Here is a 25889-nt window from a genome sequence, read left to right on the forward strand (position 1 = left end):
ACTGCGTTGTCTTGTATGACATAGTATTTAAGTTTGTTCAGAACTTAGGGAGCATCCATTTAACTTCAAAGGGGGTATTGTTTTTTTCTGAATCAGATTAATTTTACGCGCAAATCGGCGAACATTTTCGTGGGATATCTGCTTTTGGAATATTTTTCTGGTCATCTTGACCAGAATATCTTTTTTTCATCAAATTGGAAATCAGAATACCATAATCCCACCTTTTTGGTGCTTCTGGCTAACCCACATTTAGTAAAAATGATGGTTAAAAGGAATAAATAATTTTATCATTCTTAATAATACTGTATGAAGAAATTAATATAACATGTGTGCTATCTGTTTTCTCTTTTAATTTAATGCGTCCACTAACGTTAGATTTGTCACAATAACTTTTTTTTTAAATTACAGATTGGTCTAAAAGACGAGAAAAGGAATGTCACTCTCCAGTACCGGAAGGTAAGAAAAGCACTTTCATGTTTTGAAAATGGAGAATGTGTGATAGACCGGCATCGACAAGGTTAGGTAATACCAGAATATTGAACAAAGTATTTAAAGTTTGATAACAAAAATGATATAGTGTACGTTTTACATCTAACTTTTCAACATTTTAACAAATAGTATGACTGACATGTCACGTTAGTGTGTATTGATCGAGTTTTAGGCCGAGCCACGATGACCCAGTTTTTTACGAAAAACATGTCTGGGTGTCTGTATTTATATAAATGGAAAATTTCACAACATAGTTATTTTGTTTTTAATGATGAATGTAAAACATATGAGAATTTCTTTGCTGTTCTTCCCCCAATCTACTGATCGTATTAAATACCGCGAAATTATGAACCAGATACATTTTGTACTCAGCCACCCACGTGATAAGTAACCTATATATCTGTAATCAGCTGATGTCGGAATGTCATTTATTTACTGCACATGCCCAGTAACATTTATTTTGCCCCACATTTGTATTTGTAAACAAATGTTTATATATTTGAACACTTCATCAGTGTATGCTGTGGAGAAATAAAGTTTTCTTTGAGGTTAGTGAAGATTATTTACATACTTTAAATCATGCATTGATAGACTGGCATCAAAATTGGTGTTAGGGTTATTTTTTTAAATTGGAATATAGAAACTCACAAATTGTATTATGAAGTACAGAAGATGTGATAACCTTTCTTAATCTATAGAGAGAGAAAAAACAATTATTTATTACCAGGAATGACTTGATTATTTTCCACAAATAATTCAATAATATGTTTGTTGATAATGTACAAATGTTTTTTTTTTATTATGAAGTTAATAAGAGTTTCAAATTGATATCTTTTGAAATATACTTCATGTGTACATACTACAATAGTATATGAGGTCAGTTGACCATAACCTACTTGGCACTATGACAATTGACCGACATTTTACCTTGCCATCATGAGTTGAACATGTGCACCTAAGACTAAGTTGATTGCATACATGAGAAGTAATTGATTTTTGCTTTTACAACCTAATGTTAATGTATTGAGCATACAAAATATATCTAAAAGAGTTCAAACTGAATGCACTAATATATCAAATTGTCATGAATATATGTGATCAGATCTTGAAATGGACTTAATCTTCCTATATCTATTAAAACAATAAAAACTTTCTTCAAAGATCAGGCATTTTTGATGGAAATGTCTCTCATTTATTAGTAACTTATTTCATCCTATCAAACAGTAAAAGTTATAAAATATTAGAATTAGTTAAGATTTTTCATTGATTGCTGTATATTTAGCTGACAGTGGGAAATATTTCATGAATAATGAGATATAATCATATTATATTGCACTTCAATGAAGATTGATACATGTACCCCTATATTATTTGACCAATATCTTGAAAACTTAGATTTAAGGGAGAAACTTTAATCAGCAAAAATAACCAGAAAGACATAACGTGACGGTACCCAAATTGCACCTATTTTGACAGTTTTTTCACCTACGTTTTTTAATGAGAAAGCTTAAAATGTCCATTCTGAGTTTATTTTGTAGCTGTATCCTTCTTTATTTTATAGGTACACCAATTTGATGTTTAGTCCATATGGAATCAGAGAAAAATTGGTCTAAACAGACCTCCAAACCATCAATGATTCTAAAATGAGGAGAACCCAAATTGCATCCATGCTTACATTTGCATCGTAAAAAGTCTAATAACAGAGCTTTTGTTTAATTTCTTTAAATATTTTGAACAATTGGATATTAGTCCATGCTTACTCTTCATATTGTTTTAAATGGATATTTGTAACATATTGTAATTGATCATTTTTAAAAGGTGACGTTTTGATGACGTCGCATGGTGAAGTTTCAGTACATTTTGCTTTTGCAGTAAACACTTCATCTATTTATAAATACTGTGAACGTTTTATGCTTATGTAAATATGTTTACCTATGTTAAAAGATGTACATGGTACACAAAAATGTATCAAATCATAAAAACACGAATTGTTTAGTCTCTAGGAAATCTTGTAAGATGTCCGCTGCTATTTTTGCTAAATAGGTGCAATTTGGGTACTCTGTGCAATTTGGGTACCGTTACATTACATGTTAACTACAAATATAAGTGGTCTGAACTCATTTTCTGTCAATTTAGCATGTCCATATTATTTTAAGAAATTTTCATAATATTCTGTATATATGTGGTTTCAGACAGTTGCGATGTATATCATCTTGAATTCCAGAAACTTTTTAAAATAGATATAGAGAAACAACATAAAAAAGCAAAAATTATCAGCGGCTACACCAATTCTTCAATAAAGTCAACATATGGGCTTTGCTCCTTGTTGAAGGCTCTATGGTGAACTAAAGTGGTTCATTTCTGTGTCATTTCTTAAGTCTCTTGTGGAGAGTTTTCTCATTTAAGAAATAATTCATGGCAGCCATAGATTTGTTTTCATTAAACCATGGGTTGGGTATTTTTATTCGATTATTTTACCCTGAGCATTAGCATGGACAATTACTTTTTAGCTCACCTGGCCCGAAGGGCCAAGTGAGCTTTTCTCATCACTTGGCGTCCGTCGGCGTCCTGCGTCCGTCGTCGTTAACTTTTACAAAAATCTTCTCCTCTGAAACTGCTGGGCCAAATTAATTCAAACTTGGCCATAATCATCATTGGGGTATCTAGTTTAAAAATTGTGTGGTGTGACCCCGCCAACCAACCAAGATGGCCGCCAAGGCTAAAAATAGAACATAGGGGTAAAATGCAGTTTTTGGCTTATAACTCAAAAACCAAAGCATTTAGAGCAAATCTAACAGGGAGTAAAATTGTTAATCAGGTCAAGATCTATCTGCCATGAAATTTTCAGATGGATCGGACAAACCACTGTTTGTTTGATGCCCCTGAATTAGTCATTTTTAGGAAATTTCGCCGTTTTTAGTTATTATCTTGAATATTATTATAGATAGAGATAAACTGTAAAGAGCAACAATGTACAGCAAAGTAATACTTAAAAATAAGTCAACATGACGGTCAATTGACCCCATAAGGAGTTATTGCCCTTTAAAGTCAATTTTTAACAATTTTCATAAAATTTGTAAATTTTAATTAACATTTTCGACTGAAACTCTTAGGCCAAGTTCAATTATAGATAGAATGTTTGTAAGCAGCAAGAATGTTCAGTAAAGTAAGATGTACAAACACATCACCATCACCAAAACACAATTTTGTCATGAATTCAAATGCGTCCTTTGTTTAATATTCAAATAGACCAAGGTGAGCGACACAGGCTCTTTGGAGCCTCTAGTTTAAATAAAAGTACAAAACATAATTTAGCAGTGTAAGGGAGGTAATTCAAACAAGTCATTGTCAGTTATTTCCCTTACACTGCTTTTAAGTTATGTATAAAGAAATGTTGTATTGTCTTGAGGTTATTAGCTAAATTTATTTTTAGAAGTTTCTATTTTTAAAATGCTGATGTAGGAAATTTAAGCCATGATGCATACCTGCTAACTTTTCAAAATGCCCATGGGGGTTTTGCATGCACAATGGCTTTTATAGTCCTTAAAACCTTCAAGCATGTCAAGGGGGCCTGCATATACATTTTAATTTTGTTTTTTGGCTTCTTGATACTTTATAACCCTATAGTCATTGTAAAATTAATTGTTTTGGTTAAATTGTGGACAAAATTGCTCTTTCAAAATTTCAAGTTGGGAGCCTCCATGGGGGAACACCCCCCCCCCCCCCCACACACCCCCCACCCCCACCCCCAAATAGTGTCAGTTGGCAGGTATAATGATAATGCATATCATTATCTATTTAAAGAATTTTATGATGTATTAAAATGGGTTAATATGGTTGCAAACTCCATTGGGAATTTGTATTGAGATTATGACCATATCTTGAGGGGAAGATGTTTTGGGTCCATTTGAAACAGCATCTAGTGTAATAGTGTATTGCACAAAAGCAAAAAAAAAATGAATATAAATCAAATCACATAACCAATTCAAGTTCTTTGACTTCAGTTTTTCTGTGTCAGAAACCTATTATGTGTCAAATATTTAATTTAAATCCAAATTCAGACCTGTATCAAGTGCGAATATTGTGTCCATTTTTGCCCCAACTGTTCAGGGTTGGACCTCTGTGGTCATATACAGTTGCACTCGAGGAAGCAAGTTATTTTATTCTGTATTTTAACTCTATTTTATAATATATTAAACTTTTACTAGCACTTACAATGTAATGACAATAAACTTCTGCTGGTATGTTTTATTTATTTTAATTTATTTCTCTGATTCCCTATTACATGAGTGTTTTGATCTAGTTGACAAGCAGAGAACTCTAACTGACAGAATTTTTGTACCATTCACAATAATCAGGCTAAATGTTGCCAAAGTTAAGAAGTTTACAGCGATTTACATAGGATTATGCAGTGGCTATTTATATTGACATTACACATAGATTACCGTAAAGTGAGCGATTTTGATGCTTTAGATCCTGTTGTTCTGAAAAGCATAAAGTTTTTATTATTTCTTTTTGTAGTAAATCTCTCAACACCAACAATGATATAATGACAAATAATCAGCGGTCTAAATCAAAGACATATGGCGATACAGTAATACAACAGTTTAGAAGTTTGAGGGACAAAGATGAGCTCTGTGATTTCCAGGTATCAGCTGATGGCAGAATATTTAAGGTAGGAAAAGAAAATGAAGAACAGGTGACTAAATAAAAAGATTGCATTTATTTATATTAGCCTAGAATTTAGTACAGTGTACTGAGTGGAGTCAAACCGACGAAGTGCTCTGGTGATGTTTTCTCTTTTTACCTTAGATATTCTGAATAAGATGGTTTGTAGGATAATGTTTTAAAGGAACTTATAATAGACTCTTTGCTCATTGTTGAAGGCCGTACAGTGACCTATAGTTGTTAATGTCTGTGTCATTTTGGTCTCTTGTAGATAGTTGTCTCATTGACAATCATACCACATCTTCTTTTTTATATGCAGTCTTTTATTTCAGATCCTTGAACACAAAATTAAAGTCAAGGTCAAAGTTCAATTTTATTTTCTAGATTTTAACCTTTGCTGAAATATAAAATAACAAGATGTGGTATAATTGCCAATGAGACAACTCTCCACCAGAGACCAAAAAAACATAGAAATTAACAACTACAGAACTATAACTTCATTTTGAATTAGGTTGCCTTGGACAACATACACATGACCTTAAAAAGGTCAACTACTGGTTACAGTACAATATAAGTAACCATACATTGGTAGAATCAGTGTGAAGTAACCTTTCATTTGAAAACAGATTGACATTTTGGAAACAGGCAAGAATTAACAATCTTCCTTATTCCAAGCATAAGTATACATAAACCATATAACTTTGGGATCAGTGTTATAGAAGCTATCATGCATATGATACTGGAAGTGACATTTTTTTTGTACTTAGAAAGAAGCTTATTGTCTCCTTTATTTCAAATGTTACATTTATTATAAAATTAAGAATCATTTTAGGAATCAGGTAAGCTATAAATTGGTTCCAGAAGTAACTTCTTTTAATTTACTTCAAAGAAAACAACATATAGGAAATAATCGATTCATTCTATATGGATATATTGCCCTTGAAACACAGGCACTTGTCTCAGAATTTTTTTTCCCTATATACCTTAATATATTAAGGTATATAGTGAAAAAATATTCTGAGACTAGTGCCTGTGCCTTGAAAGACAACTTTTACCCATTTTTGCAAAAAACATGAAAGATGCCAAAAAGATGTGGTGGTATGAATGCCAATGAGACAACTCTCCATCCAAGTCAAAATATGTAAAAGAAAAAACTTTTTTTTTATCATTTTTTTTGTAATTTGTAGAATTAATAATGGATATATAGAAAGAGTAGCAATCAAATGTTAAGCACAATAAGATCCTCAAATAAGTCACATTTTCCAAATTGTCAACTGACTCCTTAAAATAGTTATTGTCACTGAATGACAATATCTATAATTTATTTTCGCACTAACTTTGATTCATAAAGAGCGATATTATAAAGGAAAAGAAGTCCAGTATAGTAAGATATTCATATAAGTCAACATGTCAGAAAATGACTCTTTTTAGGAATTGTGTCCCCTTAGTTATGCTTTTTACCAATTTTTGGCATTTTTATCAAAGACTATAGTAGTTGAAATGATAATTAGTACAAGATCTACAAAAATATGACTAAATAAGATTTAGATAAGCAAACATTATTGATTGTTTACAATAGAAATAAAGTAATTATCAACATGTCATATTTTAACCAAGTCTGGCTCTTGACATCTTGTTTGCAATATAAACTTGTGCATGATATCTGGGCTAAAAATTTGTTAAAGTAACATTTAAATCAGAGTTATCTTCTATTGACCATCATTGTATTGTGAACAAGTACTAATCCAGCACCTATAATTATGGTACTTATATAAACTTGTCATTATTTTGGCTTATTTGTTGACCTAATATATATTTATGAACATGTCTATCAGAGGAAAATATTAAGTTTGATGTGTTATATTTTCAAATTTCTTCTCTGAATCTACACATGTACATGTACACTTGGATGGAGAGTTGTCTCATTGGCACTCATTCTACATTTTCTTATATCTATGAACTACATGGTAAAATTATGAACCTTTTGTATTTTTATTTTACAACACTGTCAGTTAAGGGTACTTATTGGTTATAATCAATTTATAAACATTTTGGACCAGATTCCAACAGCTGTCATAGGATTCTGTGTAATAAATGATAATACATTCATATTGATGATGTCACTTAATCCACTCAGAAGTTAGGACCTTTAACAGACAGGAAAGTGTTGTTGTTTTGTTGTTTATCTTCTGGACATTACCCCCAGTGCTTTTCAAATTGAGATATGTTTCTTTTGATGAAAAAATGTAGGTCATGTTCCATAATAACAATTTTCATTTTTCCTATTTAGGATTGTATATTCTTCCATGAAGACAGATTATCTTTGATCTTAATAATGTTCAGGTTTATCATTTTATAGTTTCCAGAATGAAAAATGTGACTATTTGAAGATGTCCCATATTATGTCCCATGGTAACTCAAATTTGATTATTAGAATTTTTCAGAAATTTTACAAAAGTATTTCATTTCTTAGTTGTTTTTTGTCCACATTATTTTAATATGAAGTACTGTTTTTCAGGATCATAAAACTGGTACATTGTACTTCTCAAGTTACTAAGCATGACATTAATTATCTTTTCTAGGTTCATAAAGCTGTTACTAAGTATGACATTTATTATCTTTTCTAGGTTCATAAAGCTATGTTGGCTGCCACCAGTGATTACTTCAGAGTCATGTTTTCTGGTACCATGGCTGAAAGTAAGCAAGACACGATAGACCTCAAAGGGGTTTCGGCAGAAGGACTGTTCCACATTGTTGAATTTATTTATAGTGGAGAAATAGCGCTGACCCTTTTGAATCTCCAAGAAGTAGTTCATACAGCTAGTCATTTGCAAGTCATGTCTGCATTGGATCTTTGTAGTTCATACATCAAATCTTTGCTAACATTTGAGAATGCCAAAGATTTTCTGACCATTGCTAACACGTATTCTTTATATGAAGTTCTTAAGCATTGGCATAATCTGATTTTGTCACAGTTTTACGAGTTTGCCAAAACAAAACTCTTCTTGGAACTGGATTCTTCTGATTTAATTGATTATATTAGTGATGATAAGTTGCGGACTAGTTCTGAACACAAACTATTTAAGATTTTAGAACTTTGGTTTCGTTTTAATCCTAGTAGCATTGCATCAGGTGTTGCATTACGGGTATTAAATCATATCAGATTTGGCCTGATGACGGAATTAGAGCTAAGTACAGTTCAAGACAGTGAAGTGATCAAACGGTGTTCTGGGTCCATTCAGAACATATTAAAAGGATTTAAATTCCACACAGATTGTAGGAAAGGACATCCTGTTATTGATGAAAGCTGTATAATCCGTCATTCTCGACCAGCGCTCATCCTAGTTCATTACGGGTCTGCTCATCAACCGTTCCAAATTACTTCATACGATCCAAGAAGTGAACAGTTTTACAGTTTATTTTCTGATTTGAGTGGAAGCCGAGATTGTCGTATTAATGTGATAGATAATTTTACTTACATTTGTAGCATAGTAGATTTTGGTGGTGGAACTTTGATGAGTTCCACTTTTAGATTTGATCCTAGGCATTTAGTTGGTCAGGATCTGCCTCCAATGAGAAAACTTAGACTTGACTTTGCACTGGTTGCTGATAAAGAATGCTTGTATGTGTTTGGAGGAAGCACTGAACAGTATGCTATCTTAGACTCTGTCGAATGTTTCAATGTGAAGACAAATTCATGGTCCGATTTACCTCCCCTTCCTTCGGCTCTCCACTCCCTTGCTGCAGAAGTTTATGGTGACAAAATCTACCTCTCGGGAGGTGTATCTAGTCATGATCGTCAAGCAACAAATACATTTCTCTCGTATAGTCCTGGATCAAGGAAATATGATACAATGCGAGGGATGTTTTATGCTCGTAGATTGCATGAAATGGTTGCCTTCAAAGGCAAAATGTATGTATTTGGAGGAATTCCAAGACAAGGTGTTCCCCTGCATGGACAAATCCCTATTGAGTATTATGATTTCGTGACAAATCAATGGAATATGCTTTCATCTACTCTCAGCGGAAGGTCAATTGGACACTACATTGTGTTTGAGAATGAGATTTTATCATTAGGACATGAGCATCACAATGCTAAAGAGAATGAGATTTGGGTATATAATCCAGACTGTGATAGTTGGAAAAATTATGCGAAAGCACCTCAGCGAGCAAACCTCACTTCAGCAATATGCTGTCAGATGCAAGTCAATTTTGATGACGAAAAAGTTGTTAAAAAGGTTTTTTGAAAGAATAGATAATCAAAAAAAAATCGTTATATGTTTTATTATGCAGCCATGACTTCAGTAAGATGTTTTATTCCACAAATGATCTTTCTGTTTTTCCAGTTTTTCTTGTTATTTTTCAAAACTTAGTAAGCCTAAGGGGAAGCTAATTTGAAGTCTGTTGGTTAAAATTGCCACTGTTAATAATTTGTATAATTCTTGCTATTATTTAATATGGTTTTTATATTAAATAGGAATTTAATTTCCATTATCAAAAAAAACTGAAGGGATATCTGAAAAATTTACCATTTTGAGTCATTGAGTTATAAAATCATTTCAATTTTAAACTGTTGCTTTCCCTTAATATAATGTTAAGCATATTCAGGAAGTAAATGAGATTAAACAGTCAATACAAGTTTGTTGATGCTATGAATCTAGTGACAGTGTGACAATGCCAATTTGGAAAAAAACACCAACTTATAAGAAATTTCCAGATCCTTGAATAGGATACATGTTCCTCCAACAACTGTTTTGCCAGACAAGCTGGGGCCGTGGGACCAGCTTGTCTGGCAAAACAGTCGTTGGACGTCAGAGTAATCTGGACTAATGTTTGTATTGATATTTGGTAAATATATGGGTTCCTTGCAACATCTATATATCCCTCAGACAAAGTTAACCTGACCTCGACCTCATTTCATGGATCAGTGAGCAAGGTTAAAGTTATGTGATAAGGTCTGTTTCTCAAATTTGATAAGCAGTAGGTCAAATATATTTGGTATTTTGAATGGAAACATGTCAATCTGCAGGGTTCATCTGACCTTGACCTCATTTTGGGTAAAGATTGTATGAAATGCAATCAAAACCCTATGGTACTGACTATATAACTATGACGCTGTCAATGTATGTATTCAATGGTTTATCACTACTTTTGATATACACCAGATATCGTGCATTGATCATAAAATTCTGTACATCCTATCAATGAACATTTCCAAAAATTAATGATATCAATGAAATATGTATGATCAGTTATTCATGTTACAAAATGATGTGATATATTTGGCATGGAAATTACACAACTTGTGCAAGGTGCAGGACTCTAATATCTTTTCTATAAATATAACTGATGTTGATCAATGATGTCATTGTAGTATTTATTAACCTTTTAAATTGGAGTTATCTTCCTTTGTCCATAATTGTTGAATCAACTTCAACATTCAACTAAAACCTTTGTATAAAACAATGTTTTATTTAACTTCCCACAGATTAGTTAAAGCAATCTTTACCCTTCAGTGCAACAACATGTTGAATTTGGTTCATTGGTCTTTATTAAGTTTTTGTTTTTTCATCTGTTTTTCAATTACTATAAGCAATAGGTTCACTATATTTGGTGTATGAAATGATTGTAATGTGTCAAGTATTTCTGACATTTTCAATTTCATTTTCAATGTTCATTGATGAATTTTCATTTTTTATACAAGTGCAAACAAAATTTTGGGATCGTATAATTGTATCATGTCTTCCTCGTCATTGTCCGAAGACACATTGGTTTCCGGATATTACTTGAGTTAAAGTGAATGGATCTCAATGAAATTTTTAAAGAAGGTTCAACACCACAAAAGTAATGTTGGGATTGATTTTGGGGGTTATGGTCCTAATCGGTTAGGAATTAGGGGCCATAAAAGGTGCCAAAAAAAAGCAATTTTTAGCTCACCTGGCTCAAAGGGCAAAGTGAGCTTTTCCCATCACTTGGCGTCCTTCGTCTTCGTCCCTCATCATTAACTTTTACAAAAATCTTCTCCTCTAAAACTACCTAGCCAAATTTAACAAAACTTGGCCACAATCATCATTAGGGTATCTAGTTTACAAAAATGTGTCCGGTGACCCGGCCATCTAACCAAGATGGCTGCCAGGGCTAAAAAAGTACATAGGGGTAAAATGCAGTTTTTGGCTTATAACTCAAAAACCAAAGCATTTTGAGCAAATCTGACAAGGGGTAAAATTGTTTATCAGGTCAAGATCTATCTGCTCTAATATTTTCAGATGAATCAGACAACCCATTGTTGAATTGCTGGCCCTAAATTGGTAATTTTAAGGAAATTTTACTGTTTTTGGTTATTATCTAGAATATTATTATAGATAGAGATAAACTGTAAACAGCAATAATGTTCAGCAAAGTAAGATTTACAAATAAGTTATGATGACCAAAATGGTCAGTTGACCCCTTTAAGAGTTATTGCTCTTTATAGTCAATTTTTAACCATTTTTAGTAAATCTCCATGATCTTTTACAAAAATCTTCTCCTCTGAAACTACTGAGCCAAATTAATCCAAACTTGGCCACAATCATCATTGATGTATCTAGTTTAAAAATTGTGTTTTTTGACCCGGCCAACCAACCAACAAATGCAGTTTTTGGTTATTTCTCAAAAACCAAAGCATTTAGAGCAAATCTGATGAGGGGTTAAATTGATTATCTGGTCAAGATCTATCTGCCCTGAAATTTTAAGATGAATGGGACAACCCGTTGTTGGGTTGCTGCCCCTGAATTGGTAATTTTAAGGAAATTTTTTCGTTAAACAGGTCAGGACCACTACCTTATATGGAAATGCATAAATTAGCATACTTATGTTCTCGCACATGTAATTATTTATTTATCTTTATTTATCTTTTACAAAAATCTTCTCCTCTGAAACTACTAGGCCAAGTTAATTATAGATTGAGATAATTGTAAGTAGCTAGAATGTTCAGTAAATTAAGATGTACAAACACACCACCATCACCAAAACACAATTTTGTGATGAATCCATCTGCTTCCTTTGTTTAATATTCAGATAGACCAATGTGAGCGACACAGAGCCTCTAGTTGGATATTATCTTGAACATTATTATGGATAGAGATAAACTGTAAACAGCAAAAATATTCAGCAAAGTAAGATTTACAAATAAGTCAACAGGACCAAAATGGTCAGTTGACCCCTTAAGAAGTTATTGCCTTTTATAGTCAATTTTTAACCATTTTACATAAATCTTCTCCTCTGAAACTACCTGGCCAGATTTTACCAAACATAGCCAGAATCATTATTAGGCTATCTAGTTTAAAAATTGTGTTTTGTGACCGGGCAAACCAACCAAGATGGCCGCTACGTCTAAAAATAGAACATAGGGGTAAAATGCAGTTTTTGGCTTATTACTCAAAAACCAAAGCATTTAGAGCAAATCTGACAAAGGGGTAAAATTGTTTATCTGGTCAAGATCTATCTGCCCTGAAATTTTTAGATGAATCGGACAACTCGTTGTTAGTTTGCTGCCCCTAAATTGGTAATTTTAAGGAAATTTTGCTGTTTTGGGTTATTATCTTGAATATTATTATAGATAGAGATAAACTGTAAACAGCAATAATGTTCAGCAAAGTAAGATTTATAAATAAGTCAACATAACCAAAATGGTCAGTTGACCCTTTTAGGAGTTATTGCCCTTTAAAGTCAATTTTTAACCATTTTTCGTAAATTTTATATATCTTTTACAAAAATCAATGTACAGCAATTTAAGACTCAAAAATAAGTCAAAATGACCAAAATGGTCAATTGACAACCTAAGAAGTTATTGTCCTTTATAATCAATTTTCAACAATTTTCATAAAATTTGTAAATGTTTACTAACATTTTCCACTGAAACTACACTATAGATAGAGATAATTGTAAGCAGCAAGAATGTTCAGTAAAGTAAGATGTACAAACACATCACAATCCCCTAAACACAATTTTGTCATGAACTGTCTGCTTCCTTTGTTTAGTTCACATATACCAAGGTGAGCGACACAGGCTCTTTAGAGCCTCTAGTTGGAAAATCTTAGTTATCTTTTACAAAAATCTTCTCTGAAACTACTACTTCAAATTAATCCAAACTTGGCCACAATCATCTTTGGGGTATCTTGATTAAAAAAGTGTTCCGTGACCCGGCCATCCAACCAAGATGGCCGCCAGGTCTAAAAATAGAACATAGGGGTAAAATGCAGTTTTTGGCTTATAACTCAAAAACCAAACCATTTAGAGAAAAATCTGACAAGGAGTAAAATTGTTCATCAGGTCAAGATCTATTTGCCCTGAAATTTTCAGATGAATCGGACAATCTGTTGTTAGGTTGCTGCCCCGGAATTGGTGATTTTATTGAAATTTTGCTGTTTTTGGTTATTATCTTGAATATTATTATAGATAGAGATAAACTGTAAAGAGCAATAATGTTCAACAAAGTAAGATTTACAAATAAGTCAAATGACTGAAATTGCCCTTTATAGTCAATGTTTAACCATTTTTCGTAAATCTTAGTAATCTTTTACAAAAAACTTCTCCTCTGAAACAACTGGGCCAAATTAAACCAAACTTGGCCACAACTATCATTGAGGTATCTACCTCTAAAGAGCCTGTGTCGCTCACCTTGGTCTATGAGCATATTAAACAAAGGACACAAATGGATTCATGACAAATTTGTATTTTGGTGATGGTGATGTGTTTGAAGTTCTTACTTTACTGAACGATTTTGCTTCTTACAATTATATCTATCATGAACTTTGCCCATTAGTAACAGAGAACTATATTTGGTAAAAATTTACATAAATTTACCAAATTAATGAAAATTGTTAAAAATTGACTATAAAGGGCAATAACTCCTTAAGGGGTCAATTGACCATTTAGGTCATGTTGACTTATTTGTAGATCTTACTTTGCTGAACATTATTGCTGTTTACAGTTTATCGCTATCTATAATAGTATTCAAGATAACCAAAAACGGCAAAATTTCTTTAAAAATTACCAATTGGAGGGCAGCAACCCATCAACCAGTTGTCCAATTCATCTGAAAAATTCAGGGCAGATAGATATTGACTTGATTAACAATTTAACTTCTTGTCAGATTTGCTCTAGATGCTTTTGTTTCATAGTTATAAGCAAAAAACTGCATTTTACCCCTATGTTCTATTTTTAGCCGTGGCGGCCATCTTGGTTGAATGGCCAGGTCATCGGACACATTTTTCAAACTAGATACCCCAAAGATGATTGTGGCCTAGTAGTTTCAGTGGAGATTTTGTAAAAGATTACTTAGATTTATGAAAAATGGTTAAAGATTGACTATAAAGGGCAATAACTCCTAAAGGGGTCAACTGACCATTTTGGTCATGTTGACTTATTTGTAGATCTTACTTTGCTGAACATTATTGCTGTTTACAATTTATCTCTATCTATAATAATATTCAAGATAATAACCAAAAACAGCAAAATTTCCTAAAAATTACCAATTCAGGGGCAGCAACCCAACAACCGATTGTCCGATTCATCTGAAAATTTCAGGACAGATAGTTCTTGACCTGATAAACATTTTTATCCATGTCAGATTTCCTCAAAATGCTTTGGTTTTTGAGTTATAAGCCAAAAACTGCATTTTACTCCTTTGTTCTATTTTTAGCCGTGGCGGCCATCTTGGTTGGTTGACCAGGTCACGCCACACATTTTTTAAACTAGATACCACAAAGATGATTGTGGCCAAGTTTGGATTAATTTGGCCAAGTAGTTTCAGAGGAGAAGATTTTTGTAAAAGATTACTTTAATTAACGAAAAATGGTTTAAAATTGACTATAAAGGGCAATAACTCCTAAACGGGTTAACTGACCATTTTGGTCATGTTGACTTATTTGTAGATCTTACTTTGCTGAACATTATTGCTGTTTACAGTCTATCTCTAACTATAATAATATTCAAGATAATAACCAAAAACAGCAAAATTTCTTCAAAATTACCAATTCAGGGGCAGCAACCCAACAACCGATTGACCGATTCATCTGAAAATTTCAGGGCAGATAGATCTTGACCTGATAAACATTTTTACCCCGTCAGATTTGCTCTAAATGCTTTGGTTTTTGAGTTATAAGCCAAAAACTGCATTTTACCCCTATGTTCTATTTTTAGCCGTGGCGGCCATCTTGGTTGGTTGACCGGGTCACGCCACACATTTTTTAAACTAGATACCCCAATGATGATTGTGGCCAAGTTTGGTTTGATTTGGCCCAGTAGTTTCAGAGGAGAAGATTTTTGTAAAAGTTAACGGCGACGGACGACGACGACGGACGACGACGGACGACGGACGCCAAGTGATGAGAAAAGCTCACTTGGCCCTTCGGGCCAGGTGAGCTAAAAATGTGTGGCGTGACCCGGCCAACCAACCTAGATGGCCGCCACAACTAAAAAATGGAACAGGGGTAAAATGCAGTTTTTAGCTTATAACTCAAAAACCAAAGCATTTTAAGCAAATCTGATATGGAGTAAAATTGTTTATCAGTTCAAAATCTATCTGCCCTGAAATTTTCAGATGAAATGGACAACCTGTTGTTGGGTTGCTGCCCCTGAATTGGTATTTTTTAGGAAATTTTGCTGTTTTTTGTTATTATTTGAATATTATTATAGATAGAGATAAACTGTAAACAGCAATAATGTTCAGCAAAGTAAGATTTACAAATAAGTCAACATGACTGAAATGGTCAGTTGACCTCTTTAGGAGTTATTGCCCTTTATAGTCAATTTTTAACAATTTTTCGTAAATCTTTTACAAAAATCTTCTCCTCTGAAACTACTGGGCCAAGTTAATTATAGATAGAGATATTTGTAAGCAGCTAGAATGTTCAGTAAATTAAGATGTACAAACACATCAGCATCACCAAAACACAATTTTGTCATGAATCCATCTGCGTCCTTTGTTTAATATTCACATATACCAAGTTGAGCGACACAGGCTCTTTTGAGCCTTTAGTTAACAGTTTTCCACTTAAACTACTGGGCCAAGTTCATTATAGATAGAGATAATTGTAAGCAGCAAGAATGTTCAGTAAAGTAAGATGTACAAACACACCACCATCATCAAAACACAATTTTGTGATGAATCCATCTGCTTCCTTTGTTTAATATTCACATATACCAAGGTGAGCGCTAGTTTAGTTTCAGGATAATAACTTGCAATTGCTCTGAAACTGTACCACAATGTTTAATACCACAAGTAGAAAGTTGAGATTCATTTTAGGGGTTATGAGTCCAACAGTTTGGGAATCGGGTTGCCAAGAACAAGCATTTTTCAAGTTTCCAGACAATAACTTGTGTGTAAGTGTATGGATCTCTCTGACATTATTCCTTTTAAGGTTCTATATAAAGAAGTGAAAGCTGGGATTGAGTTTTGGTTTAATTGCCCCAAACATGTAGGAATAAGGGGCCAACATTTTTGAGAATATTGAACCAAAAAAGGGGGGTCAATATTTTGGGAGGGGGGTTCCAAATTTTTAAAGTAAAAGATAAAATCTTTGACCACACTTATTTTGTGTCGCATCACAATCCAAATTCATACCGTATCAAGCTTGAATATTGTGTCCAAATTTGCCCCAACTGTGGTCGTATCAGGCTGCGCTCAGCGAAGCATTTTAATGTGTTTTGGTTTGTGTTCCACTTACTATAAGCATTAATAGGTCAACATTATTTGGTGCATGGAATGGGAATTATTGTATTGTGAACGTATCTGTCTGGCAGGTATCATCGGACCTTGACCTCATTTTCATGGTTCATTAATCAATGTTAAGTTTTTGTGTTTTGGTCTGTTTTCCGATTTACATGCACAATAAGTCAACTTTATTTTGTGTAGATAAAAAATGTTAGGTATATATGTCTATCTTATTTAATTTATCTGACCTTTGACCTCATTGTCATAGATCTTTACAAATGTTAAGTTTCTGTAATGCGTTTTATAGTATAAAAGTTTCAAGGTAAAATCAATCAGTAAATTTAAAGCAATATACACACGCTATAGAGGCTACAAAAAAGAGTGAATTTGCCACCAGTCAATCGTTACACTTAATTTGTGAGCAGACACTCTCGATTCTACGATTGTACAAAAAGTATCAGCAATTAATGTGTTATATTTTCGGAATTTCAAAATATATCTAAGATGTTATAGATATATTTCAGTGAAATTCCGAATTTGCAAAATAGGAAATATAACAAATGTACAAAACCTGCAATAATTTGTATAACTTCAAGAACCGTCTTTCGGTCAAAAATAAGTCAAACGTAAGCAAACACTCGTGTGCTACTAAAATTATTAACAAAACAATGAAATTATAAACCAAATATCAATACACGGAAGTCTGAATGTCATAGGACCAAAAGTAGGTTAACTGAGACGGCACTTGTTGCATCACAATAATATGCAGGCTATTGAAGGGCATGAAAGGAACAAAATACGACTGCAGCACTTCGAGTAAGGAATAGGTTAATGTACTTTTTAAATGTATGGATTGGATCACTTAACCTCATCATATCTTGAAAACTCTATAAGTTTGCAAATTTTGTTTTGGTTTGTCGTTGAACTTCACATTAAGACGAACCAAAGAAAACTCATCTCTTGCTTATTAAATAAAACATTTGAATTCCATCTATACCATGTATTGCAAGTACAAGTTTCGGTCATTTGTCTCTTTGTAATCCGAAGTGCAATAGTTACCACAAACCAGATTAACCACACTAAGCAGAGATGATCTTAGTATAGATGTCAAAAGAATAAATTAAACATACATACATTAAAATAGCACACATGTTATGGTTCAAATTTTCGGGGTCAACTTTAAAAGCTCCCACTGCAATCTGATTAAATTCGGACCTTTGCTCCATTTAATCAATGTGTGTTGCTCGTGTAAGATCTGAAAACTTCTCCTGAAGAATCGCATCAGTAAAAGGCCATAGTACAAACCAAACGTCGTTAGGCCAAATAAAAATATATGTGGTTCCAGTAACCCTACCTTCCCTACCTTTTTGCCTTAAAAATAGCCTACCCTAAAGATTTTATTGTCTTTTTTCATTAAGCACTGTTAAAGTCAGAATGTTGCTCCCATAGACTCAATGTAAAAAAAACAAAAAAAACAAAAAAATCCCTACCTCCCTACCCTAACTTTTTATTAAATGTAACTGGAACCACACATACTTTTTTATTTGGCCTTATTAAAAACAGATGTACAACATACTAATAGTAAACAATACCATAGATATAAGAAGATGTGGTATGAGTGCAAAATTAGACAACTGTTCGTCCAATTAAGTCACAATTTGTAAAAGTAAAACCATTACAAGTCAAAGTACGGTTTTCAACACAGAGCCTTGTCTCACATAATACAGCTTGCTGTGAAGGGCCCCAAAATTACTAGTGTAAAATCATTCAAACAGGAAAACCAACGGTCTTATCTATAAAATTAAACGAGAAACACTTATGAACCACACCAACAAACGACAACTACTGAACATCAGGTTTCTATTGATAGACGTAAATAAATGCAGTGGGATTTAACGTTTTTATAGGTACCAACCTCCATCCTAACCCGAAACAATGTAACATCACAACATAGAAAGACTCGCATATCTTTTTGTTTTCTATAAAAAGGAACCAGCATGACGCAGTATGAAAAAAAACAAAAGAGGACAAAAAACTGCCTAATTTCTGCTAAAAAATACAAACAAACCCACTGGAATGCGTGCTCTTCTTGTCAAATTAATGTGGACGTGTTCAACATCTTTATGGGCGCTTTTAAATCTCACCTTTTCAACTTTCGACACTGAGTGGTGAAACAGAAAATCATTAGGCCTCATGTCCCTTAAAAGTCAATTGATAAGACTTAGTGTGTGACTCGTACGATCAGAATTAAGCTTAAATACCAGTCACAAAAAGACAAGAAGTACCAGTCAAAGAGAACTGGTAAATCACTGAATGCAAATTTATGCCTTGGAATAATACATCATAGGGTAACACTAACACATGACTATTACTCTGACTAATAGAAAATGAAATGTGTTGTTAGTTTCAAGGACTGACTTCAAAATGGACCTATCTGCATTTCCTCATCTTTTTAATAAATAACTTTTATCAGTCAAGGCGCGTAACTTTACACTATAATTTATATCGATATATATATGTGGTTGACCCAAAATAATAACAAATTTCATAAGGAAACGGCTTTTTAATGGGAAAATAATAATAATAAATAATAAATATCTCACTATTTTACACACATAGAAGATGCAAAAAGGATATCCGCTTTACATGTCCTTCCCATTCATTCTTAATTTACAATTATATATATCTGTACAACTGCGAATCAAAATGATTCGGAAATGATGTCATCTGAAACCAAACGTGACGTCAGCTTAACCGGTACCGGCTATTTTGCAAATTAACATTAAAATTGAACAATAACACACGGCAAAATACATATTTATGAAAAAATTAGGTCTTACAAAATGGAAAGGACGACTCGTTGAAAATTGAAAGATATATTTAAATTATTGACAGCATATGTTTTATTTTGATTATACAACCTCCTTAGTAACAGAAAGGCTACCATGGCTACAGTGACATTTTGTAAGACCTAACTTGAGAAGAATTTTGATACTGTTTCACAGATGAAAATTTGTAAAAGTTTATTGTTATGTTGAGATCCTCTGTTCATTTAGTCAGGGTATGGGCCAGCCATTACTTTCTTTATAAATTCTGAAAAGGAAAAAAATTAAGAATCAGTATTTAGCTATTAAACCCAATTCATTATCTTATGTCAGACGGTAATATTAGACATAAACCCTTACAAATAATATGTAATGTCTATATGAATGCAGGTACTTTCGGTGAACATTTGTAAGACATTGTGAAGAACTCTATAAATGAATATTTCAAAAGTATTTCGTATGCTTACACATGATAATATTGTAATTTAAATATGTGATATCATAATTCAGTTTATTGCAATAAACGTCTTCATCTTACTAGTATCTTAAATTAACAAGATATCATGTAAGGAATGTGTCAGCAAGGAAACTGTTACAATTTATAAGACTGTCAAGTAAGATTACTAATTTTCATCATTATGCAACTAACAAATTAGTTATAAACTTACCCTCATATTTGACGTTTCCTTCTAAATCTTCTTGTAAATCTGTAAGTCTAATGATGTCATCGACTTGTTCGTCTGTTAATTTTTCACCTGGAATATGAAATAAATAATTAATAATGTGCAATAAGGTTATATAAAGAATGTTTTCTTGAATTCAAAACGAAAAAGGCCATCACAAACAAATATAGATTTACTTTGTGAATTTCTCAAGAAAGTAAAGATCAGTTTTTACTTCACATACACAATTAAACCCACTGTCGTAAATACTTCAGGTATTTGTCAAAACCATAATCATGATAACTTTGACATTTTTCAAAAATTTATCACAGGGTATGTATACAAGTGTTTATTTCATTTATTTTCCTACTTTTAGTAGTTGAACACGTCAAAGTCTATTTTGAGTTTCCAAAGTGTTTTGACCTAACATGTTACTGTAGATACGTGTCTTTGTTGCATCAAAGTTCTTGCTAGAAGGTTTTCATTCTTTCGAAACTGACACTGAAAATTTTTAATCAAAGAATTTTTTTAATGAAGTCTTACCTAATGAAGACAATACTTGTCTCATCTCAGCTCCAGAGATGTAACCTTGACCTTCCCTGTCGAAAGTTTTGAAAGCCTCCATGTAGTCGGCGTATGTACCCTGTTCTGTCTGCTGTTGGACAGTTTCATAAAAAGCCATGAAATCTTCAAATTTGCAGCCTTTCTCACCTATAGAAATAAAATAACAAGTTTAATTATTGTAAATAAGAGTATGAGTAAATAATTCAGTGCGTCCTAAGCATTTCCTGGTTCTAAAGGAATTGAACTTAGATTCCAAAAGTTTAGTTTAGTATCGTTGTTATATAAATATAGAGGCATCATAACCCCACAAATAAAATTAAGGGAACGGTAATTCTTGACTTCGTATTTTAAATATGTATGTCTGTTTAATGGAATTGAGCAACACATGTTAAACTACGTAGTCTTTAAGCAAAATTACAGGTAGTGAATTTCAAACCATTATATAAAGTATTGTAACGTTTCACAACAGGTGACCGACCTGGCGAGTTAGTCCAAAAGAGACCTGAACTTATCTTCATTACAAAATAACTTTGATTTTATTTTTTTAGAATCTATCCTAATAATTTTTCCAAAACAATTCTAGAACTTTTGCTAGATCGTTTGGTCTGAGTTTATCCAGAAAGAAACTCTTCCTGACGTGACTTTCACAAGCCATGTGTGGTCCAGTAGTTAAAAGTTGGTTGCTAATGTCAATGTTATTTTTCGTTAATGAAGTTTATTCTTTGGTAATCATAGGACATTTTATTTCTATTTTAAACTATGAGTAGAATTTATGCTGAGATCAAACATAAAAGAACTTAAACCACAGGGAGGTCGGTATGCTGCACTTCAGATGTTATTTTTAATGCGTCTCGATGAAAAGCAATTGGCTTTTTTGCACAATTTTCAAATATTGCTGTGTACTACACATCTTATATTTCCAATTATGTGTTGATATGCACTTGGCATATACTTACCCATCTTTTCTGTGCCGCCATTCTTCTTGATAACAGCATTTGTTGGGTTGATTCCTAGACACCGACATACATCTCCGATCTTGCATGCGTCTACATCTCCGTCCCGACCATCCCAGAAATCAAAAAGGTCAAAGACCTCACGGGCGTCTGAAATAAAAAAAAATTAGTTCAGAACAATTTATTTTACAATGTACAGGCTTTCTATACGAATTAGATTTTCAACCTAAACATAAAGGTGGTTATATTTATTTCTACTAGTAGTGTCACTGCAGCGAAGTGATAAAGACACAGTAAAACATCCTAGTTTCAACAACAATTCAGATTAAAGAAAGTCCGACTTGGTTTTATATGAAGCATGCCTTTTATAGCTTACAACACGCTTTGGGTTTTGTGAATTGTTGACGACATTACCGTGACCTATAGTTTCTTACATCTCTTTTGGATAAGTTTTTCATTTATACTCATACCACATCTCATTATTTTATATTTGTGTACGTACTTATTTTTGAGTAAACAAAGTAAATAGTTTGGAGGGAAGTAAAAATGTGTGCTTATCTGCATTTATTTGACAAGCAAAACAAGTCTTTATCATATTGCTCCTTCTATACCACTAAATGATTCTTGGCAATTCTAAAGGTAGGTATAGTACAAGATGTATCCTTATCTTTTATTTTACATCAAATTCCTAACCAAAATTACAAAAAGTAACAGAAATCTTGATGCATTTTCAAAACTTTAGTTATGAAATTAGCTTTAGCGTCAGCTGATGTAATAAAGGGATGAAATTATGATGGGAAACCATCTCAGCATTACATAATACCATATTCTTGTATCATTAAACAAGTTACATGTATTTAAAAATTCGGAAACAAAAATCTTTTCGACAACGATATGTATTTATAAAGCATTAACTTTTTTTTCAACATCAGATACATTTTGGTTTGGAGCATGCATAGTTTTCTGCTGAACTTAATTATTGCGAACAGAGTGTAAATATCTGTAGCAAGCCAGCTGCCAAAGATGACGTAAATTGATGGAATTTACGTAGTGTATTCCTTCTGGAGATAATTACCATGTTAGTGTGTATATACAGATAGATAAAACGTAGACAGATCTATACATTTTATAAATCAAATTATCTACGTATGCAAGGAACTGGTATTTACATTTAAATAAACTTCAAAGAAAAATATCAAATTATATTACCAAATTTATTTAGTTTTACAATGATTCAACCAACAATACTGAAAACACATTTAGACAATGCAGAAAGTGATGCTCGATCTGAGTGCTCGATAAAGTATCTATAAAATATTTCTCAAAACAGTACACGAATGAAATAACTGTCAACTTTTAGATTTTAATTATCACGACATAGACTTGTCTAAGTATCCTTTCGAAGTTATTTCATTTTGAACTTTATATGATGACGGATTCGGAATCCATAAAGTATTATCAAAATAGTACACGGGTAAAGCAAGTGTTCATTTGAATTTTATATTCCAAACTGGACTTTTCTATGTTTTCCTATTTCCCTAAGTATCAATTAAGTTTTGAAATTTACTTTTTTCAAACGTTTTTCTTTCAATTGAACAATCATCAAGTAATGGTTGAGTTTGGTTGTTCAAAAAAATGTTTTACTGCCTTTTTCCCCTGCACAAAATGAACTTCGTGTTTATTAATCAGCATCATGCTAAAAGTTACAATTTGATTAAGTTGATTTAAACTTTGGCTAATTACGAAATAGCAAGGTATACACATTACAATTAATAATCAATTACTGCACTTCCCCCTAGTGGGAAATATAAGTCATTGCGACATGTAGAAAATACATTTTGTGTATCTTACACTGCTGTGTTATGATACGGTAGCGCCATTTTAGGCAATGGTATCACAGCGAGGCATAGTCAAGGCAAAGTGCCAACTGATCGGATTTCGGTATACAATCGACAAGATATTATTACTTCGTCAGAAAAACATCATTAATATAAAACATGTGTGCATCTTTTGGGTGTTGATGTGTAGATAATGAGACGAAAGAAAAAAAAGGTTATTGTTCGGCAACTGCAACGATTAATCAATTTCTGCAAGCAAAGCGATATCTTAAGAAACATTACGCGACCTTGCTCAACAGGTTCTTGAAATGACGTAAAACATCAAAAACAATCAAATGTGAAATAATGGAAGTGTAAAAATAGAAAATTAAATTTAGAAGTTTAAGAATTTAAGCAGTTTTTCTTATTAATTTATTAAACATATTATTTTTTAAATTTTATAAATATCTAGACCTTGCAAACGAATTGAAACATAGTATTTGCTGGTTGTTGGCCTGTTTTGAAGGGCAACTGCTCCCTTAAAAAGAGGGGGGGGCGAAATTAAACAGTCGACATACCTTTAATGAATGCACTATCATGCCTAATAAAACCTGTCATGGAACTCTTACGGTAAATTGACATATTTTGTTGAAGTTTTTGTATTCTAATCAAAATTGTTTTTTCTTCCCCTTTTTGTCAAAAAGATAACCTTTACAACATAGTTTGCTTTTATAATTCGAACGAGGAAAATAACTTTGAGGTGAACAAAACAACAAGTATCAAGTTAAGAATTCTAACGGTTTCTTTCTATGAATAAATACTTCCTGTATTCTTATGAGCAGATTAAAAATTCCCCAATTACACCCCCAAAATACAACCGTTCTCTCGATAGTATGCACGTTATTGATATTGCACCCATATGGCCTTGTAATTCGATACCACAGGCACACGCCGTTGTAAGAGGATGCCCACGGGGTGTCGATAATTAATCCATAAAAAAAACAGATAAATGAAGTGGTTTAACCAGTAACACACTCCAAGTTAAAATAAGATTCCTTATCTTTCTACATCCTCTCATCTTAGTTTCACAAGAAATATAGCATAACAAATCCATGAATAGCATGACAACAAATGTGTAATCCAAATTGATATAGATAATATAATTGCACAGTAAATCCAAATATTTTGTGCGAATTAGTAAAAATAATAAAAGGTTAGATATAATAAGGAAAAGGGGATTTTCACTGCAAACTTCCATACCTTCGATCTCGCCTTTTGATAACTTCGACTGAAAAAAATATAGAAATAAAATGTTTAAAATAAGGATAGAAATATGAAACGAAAAGTTTCAATCATATTTAGTAAGATCAATCTTTACTTTAAATGTACTTTGAATGTGTTTGCATGCAAATTATGAAAACAAGTTAAACCTTTTCTATTACAAGTGAGAATACAAGCCGTAGTAAAATCCTTATTTAGTGAGCTCTGTAAAAGTCGAGCAAAACTGAATAAAAAGAAATAAATATTTAAACAAATGCTTTTCAAAGACAAACTAAATGTTAAGATGTAAAGATAAAAAGCTAACTTACCATTTTGAAGCTTGGAGGTTGCCGTCGGTCGTAAAAGTGAAAGTGATGTCGGAAGACGGAATGATTGGAATGCCGTGTGTTTGCAGATATGCAGTATCGTCTATTTATAAGACGAGTTCATGTAGAGATGAAGGGAAGTCAGCTCTATGCGTATCAATTAACAAAATTTGCATAACTGATACCCTGTGGAGACTAAGCCACTGTGAACTGATAAACAAATATCTTGCCACTTATTAATTTTCCACGATAATCAATTATGCAAATTTAACACTATGATACATTTTTGTAAAACATCTGCATCCTTAATACCCCCATGGGGAAGTTAATATGGACGTGTATAAGACGTGTATATAATTATCTGTTAAATAAAATATAATATAAAGTTGAAACTATAGCAACTCTTAAACTTATGTGGGGCGATGTTACAAATTCATTTCTTAAAAATGTCCTTATTAATACTTTTGCAAAATTTCGGGGGCGTAATGAACATAAAAGGAGAGAAGGGCGTGCACTGAACTTGACACCAATCTAGGAAGGGTACAGCATACACAGATGTATATACTTATCATGCTGATCGTATTGTTTGTATCTATTGATACTTTGTAATCCTTTCCGTTTAGCATTGGG

General features: G+C 32.7%; 2 protein-coding genes across 2 annotated transcripts; one reads left to right on the forward strand and one right to left on the reverse strand.

Moving 5' to 3' along the window:
- The first annotated feature begins 450 nt into the window (after positions 1-450).
- LOC134712501 (kelch-like protein 9) lies at positions 451-9449 on the forward strand. The gene is made up of 3 exons (XM_063574120.1): positions 451-517; positions 5011-5164; positions 7785-9449. Exons 1-3 carry the CDS (start codon positions 492-494, stop codon positions 9402-9404), a joined length of 1800 nt encoding a protein of 599 aa, XP_063430190.1. The 5' UTR covers positions 451-491; the 3' UTR covers positions 9405-9449.
- Positions 9450-19395: 9946 nt separating this feature from the next.
- On the reverse strand, positions 19396-25517 carry LOC134712504 (myosin essential light chain, striated adductor muscle-like). Its single transcript, XM_063574124.1, has 6 exons — positions 25263-25517; positions 24934-24961; positions 21860-22006; positions 20883-21050; positions 20346-20432; positions 19396-19945 (listed from the first exon to the last, which is right to left on the reverse strand). The coding sequence occupies exons 1-6, from the start codon at positions 25263-25265 to the stop codon at positions 19905-19907; spliced, it is 474 nt and encodes a 157-aa protein (XP_063430194.1). The 5' UTR covers positions 25266-25517; the 3' UTR covers positions 19396-19904.
- Between the last annotated feature and the right edge of the window lie 372 nt (positions 25518-25889).

Source organism: Mytilus trossulus, chromosome 3 (genome assembly GCF_036588685.1).
Source record: "Mytilus trossulus isolate FHL-02 chromosome 3, PNRI_Mtr1.1.1.hap1, whole genome shotgun sequence".
NCBI classification, from domain to species: Eukaryota; Metazoa; Mollusca; class Bivalvia; order Mytilida; family Mytilidae; genus Mytilus; species Mytilus trossulus.